This window comes from Palaemon carinicauda, chromosome 25 (assembly GCF_036898095.1).
Source record: "Palaemon carinicauda isolate YSFRI2023 chromosome 25, ASM3689809v2, whole genome shotgun sequence".
Taxonomy (NCBI): domain Eukaryota; kingdom Metazoa; phylum Arthropoda; class Malacostraca; order Decapoda; family Palaemonidae; genus Palaemon; species Palaemon carinicauda.
The window spans coordinates 21,316,865-21,321,426 of record NC_090749.1 but is presented as its reverse complement, the minus strand read 5'-3'; the positions used below and the strand labels follow the sequence as shown (position 1 = coordinate 21,321,426).

Genomic DNA, 4,562 nt, shown 5'->3' with positions numbered 1-4,562 from the left:
ACTTTAGTTTATCTTAACTTATGATCAATTCCATTTTCTGTTATTGTAGTGACGTTATCATTACGTCATAATTTTCTGTTATTTTAGTAACGTTTTTATTACGTCATGACTCCAGGCGTTGGGCAGTTGAATTTGAATTTGAAATAAAGTCAGTGTCTGCCTCCGTGTACAAGAGAATACATCTGTCTTCAAGAACTTGTCTTTTCATTTCCCTTTTCTGCATGCATCTTTAGAGAATAACTAAAATATAAATTAAGCAGAAATATTACAAGTGGCGACGAGGAATACAACGGAAAATAAATTGATTAACCAAGGCTACACAGTGTCCAGCATTCAATCCGAGCTTAGAAACTGTAGTTGAGTTTCTTGAAAGATTCACAGTTCAATCTGCTGATTTACTGCAGCAAGCTGGAGACGACAGTACTAAGACGTCAGTATTTTGGTCAAATCTCTTCCTGTAATTGTCGCTACTGATGTGCAACGGAGACTTAAACCAGTGAAACTGTCAGACGCCACATACGAAAATATTAAAGAAAAGTTAATTGCTCAGTATGAGGTTAAAAAGAGTGTGATAGGTGCAACGGTACAATTCCTGAATAGGAAACAACTTCCGGATGAATCTATTGAAAACTATGCACGTCCATCAAATGACTTGTGTTCAAATTGCAATTATGAAGATTGTTGTCGGGACAGGTCTCTGCGAGATGCATTTGTGAGTGGCTTAAGATCTGCCAGCATTATGAGTGGTTTGTTATAAGACTGTGAAAACAAGTCATTTAACGAGTGTGTTGAGAAGGCGAAACTACTGGCAACATTTTCCGCTGATGCTCAGGATATAAAGCCAGAATGCAATCATCACACAAGCTATAAAGTTACTGAACATAGGGCTAAAGGTATTAAAAAGGTTCCTACTTCATACATTTGCATAAGGTGTGGTCAGCAAGCAAATCATTTTGCTAATGATTGTTTTGCCATGAAACTGAAATGCATGAAATGCCAGAAAACTGGTCACCTTGCTAGGTGTTGCAAATCCACTGCAAAGTCATTGCATGCGGTCTCTGAAGCAACTCTGAGGGATGCAGCAACGACCCAGGGAGATGTGGCAACGCAGCATAAGGGGATGGTACGCTGTGATCAGGCGGATGATGATATTAGCGTCGTAGAAGACAGCTGTGAATGTTTTCAGCGAAGGGTAAATTCTTTTTTAGAATAAATTCCACTGTGCCTATGTCTGATTCACCATATATGTTGAGCTTTTTTATTAACAATCAGAAAGTCGATTTTGAAATTGATAGTGGAAGTCATGTTTCTACAATATGTCAAAGTGATGCAGCCAGAGCCCGTGTTGTTATTTCTCCAACAAAACACCGTGTTTGTGGATACAGTGGAAATGCTATAAATTTATGTGGAGAAGCTTATGTAAATGTGACTTATGGTCACAAAATGTTGAAACACAAATTCTTAATTGTAAATTCCAGTAATGTTAATTTGTTGGGTAGGGATTTATGTCAAAAGATGGATATTAAACTTGTGTTACCTGATGTTATGCTACATTCTGATAAGGTAAATAATGTAAATGTGAGTAAATATGATGACGTCAGGAATAGAATTTTGTCTGAATTCAAAACATATTTACGTGATGAATTTTAGTCTGACGTCAAACATACTGTCTCCTTAAATGTCATGTCTGATGCAAAGCCAATTTTTGCAAGAGCTCGACCTGTTCCATTGCATTTACGAAGTAAGGTAAAAGAAGAACTTGACTGGTTAATTGCTAGTGGTAAGATATCTAAGGCATATTCCAGTGATTGGGCTTCACCAACAGTTAATGTCATGAAGGATGAGAATCATATACGAATATGTGGGGATTTTTTAGTTACAGTCAATAAATTCCTCGATCCAGTGCAGACTCCATTACCCTCTATTGACGAGGTCATTGCACAATTTGGCTCTGCAACAGTTTTCTCTAAAATTGATTTAGCACATGCATTTTTACAGTTGCCGTTAGATGAAGAATCTAAGAAATGTACAACAATTAACACTTGTGAAGGGTTGTATCGATACAATTACCTCCCATTTGGCTTACGGGGTAGTCCTGATATATTCCATTCATTTATGTTGCAGTTACTGAATGATATTAATAATTTGATTATTTACCAGGATGATCTACTTATTTTGTCTCCTAATGTTGATGAGCATATTGTTACCTTGAGGAAAGTATTAAATACTCTTCAGGATGCTGGTATCAAAGTTATTAACAATAAATGTTCCTTTTTTACCGAAAAGGTGCATTGTTTAGGGCATATATTCAATAATAAGGGGGTGCATACTGATCCTGGAAAAGTTCGTTCCATTGTTGATGCCCCTGCACCCAAAGATTTAAAGCAATTGCATGCATTCTTGGGACTGTGTAACTATTATAAACTGTTTATTTCTAAATTCACTGACGAGTTTGCTCCATTGTATAGATTATTGCATAAAAATGCAAGATTTGTATGGAATCAAGAATATCAGAAGTGCTTTGATACTGTTAAGTTATTGTTCACATCTCATAGGGCTCTGCAATTGTTTAATCCAGGTTATGAAACCTTGTTGGAAACAGACAGTTCAGGATATGGAATTGCTGCTGTACTAATGCAACGTAAAGATATGTACTCTCAGTGGCTGCCTGTAATATTTGCATCATGTACTCTGAGCAACGCGGAACGTAATTACTCAAATCTTGAAAGAGAGGCATTGTCCGTGGTGTTTGGTTGTGAAAAATTCAGAGAATTTCATCTTGGTTCAAAATTCATCATTAGGAATGATCAACAACCTTTGCGTAAATTGTTCTCTCATAGAGCAAGCGTATCTTTCACATGTTCTGCTAGGTTACAGCGTTGGTATTTAAGACTATCTCAGTTTAATTATTGTTTTGAATATCCCGAGCATCAGTGATTGTACAAGTAGACTGCCTCTACCTGAATATGGTCATGATTGTGAGCCTATGAACTAATCTTTACTGTGAATTCCCTGTCAGATATGAATATCTGTGTTGAAATTCAAAAGGACACAGATAAGGATGAAAATTTATCTGAATCGAAACATTTTATAAAATACGGAGTTCCTATCAATGCTAAGTCTAACTTGTTGCCATATAAGAACGTTCTGAAGGATATGTCTATTATGAAAGGCTGCATTTTGTATCAGAATCGTGTTTTAATTCCTCATTCTGTACGGCAAATGGTTTTAGAGAAATTTCATATAGGTCATCCAGGAATATGTAGTATGAAGGCTTTAGTGCGCTCTCTTATCTGGTACCCTAACATTGATCATGATGTTGAAAGGCTGGTTAAAAATTGTGAGTTGTGTCAGTCTGTTCAAGCAAGACCAAGTAAAAATTAACATGTAATATGGCCTACTCCACCAAGGCCTTGGTCTCGTGTTCATATAGACCATTTTTTCTATGAATCTCATACATGTCCTATTGTTGTAGATGCGCTTAGTAAGTATATAGAAGTGGAAATAGTGCATAGTACGAGTGCAAATGAAACAATTGATGCTTTGCGTTTGGTGTTTTCACGTAATGGGTTGTGACACACTCGTATCAGATAATGCTTCATGTTTCACCAACAGTAAATTTAAACAGTTTCTGGAGAACAATGGCATTATTCATATAACTCCTCCTCCTTATTCACCATCAAGTAATGGTCAAGCAGAGAGGGGGGTAAGGGTTGTAAATGAATTGCTTAAGAAATACCAAGGTGGGGAATCATTCAAAACACGCTTGGCTCAAGTTTTATTCCATTATCGTACTGTTCCACATTTTGTTACGAACATTCCCCCATCAGTGTCCCTGAATAATAGAAAGTTTGTATCGGTCAAAGATAGAATAAACCCTAAATATACTGCTTATATAGCATCTTGTGAATTCAAACAAATTACTAAATTTGAGGTAGGTGATAAAGTTCTGGCACTTATCTAAAGAGATGGTCCAAAAGGGTTTCAAGGTGAAACTGTTCAGAAATTAGGTGTAAATGTGTATAATGTTCATGTTCAGGAATTAGATGTCATATGGATACGACACTGCAATCAACTATTGTCAATTATAGGTTCAGAACCAAAGAACAGTATCAGTAATGAGTCCAGTTGTGTATCATCCTATAATAAATTACCTTCTCAGCAACAAGTAGTACAACCTTATGTTTCTGTTGAGTCCCCTTCCAATGTTTCGCCTCAGAATAACATAAATGTACCAGCTATTGGGGTTTCTGGTGATATTCCTGTAACAGATGTTATTCCTATCAGGCGCTCAACTAGAAATAGAAAACCTGTGATACGTTATGGTTATGATGAATACTAGAGATGTTATGGTGTGTTATTGTAAATGATTGCCAAGGTTATTTTCTATTATAATATCGTCTTATTTTGTTTTCATTTAGAGAGGAGCAATTGTTATATATTACGTTACTTTATCTTAACTTATGATCAATTCCATTTTCTGTTATCGTAGTGACGTTATCATTACGTCATGATTTTCTGTTTTTGTAGTGACATTTTTGGGCTCAAGCCATGTCGTCCTG

At 36.2% G+C, this 4,562-nt stretch overlaps 1 protein-coding gene across 1 annotated transcript; it reads left to right on the top strand.

The window, feature by feature from the left end:
• Nucleotides 1-3,565: 3,565 nt before the first annotated feature.
• LOC137618911 (uncharacterized) lies at nucleotides 3,566-4,342 on the top strand. The gene is made up of 2 exons (XM_068349113.1): nucleotides 3,566-3,934; nucleotides 4,040-4,342. The coding sequence occupies exons 1-2, from the start codon at nucleotides 3,566-3,568 to the stop codon at nucleotides 4,340-4,342; spliced, it is 672 nt and encodes a 223-aa protein (XP_068205214.1).
• Nucleotides 4,343-4,562: the final 220 nt, after the last annotated feature.

What these genes read in the sequence shown, in the direction of transcription:
- LOC137618911 (XM_068349113.1), top strand. Translation starts at nt 3,566, where the DNA reads ATGGGTTGTGACACACTCGTATCAGATAATGCTTCATGTTTCACCAAC. An exon ending in AACAAATTACTAAATTTGAG is followed by an intron (nt 3,935 to 4,039) that starts GTAGGTGATAAA and finishes GTTCATGTTCAG; the next exon opens with GAATTAGATGTCATATGGAT.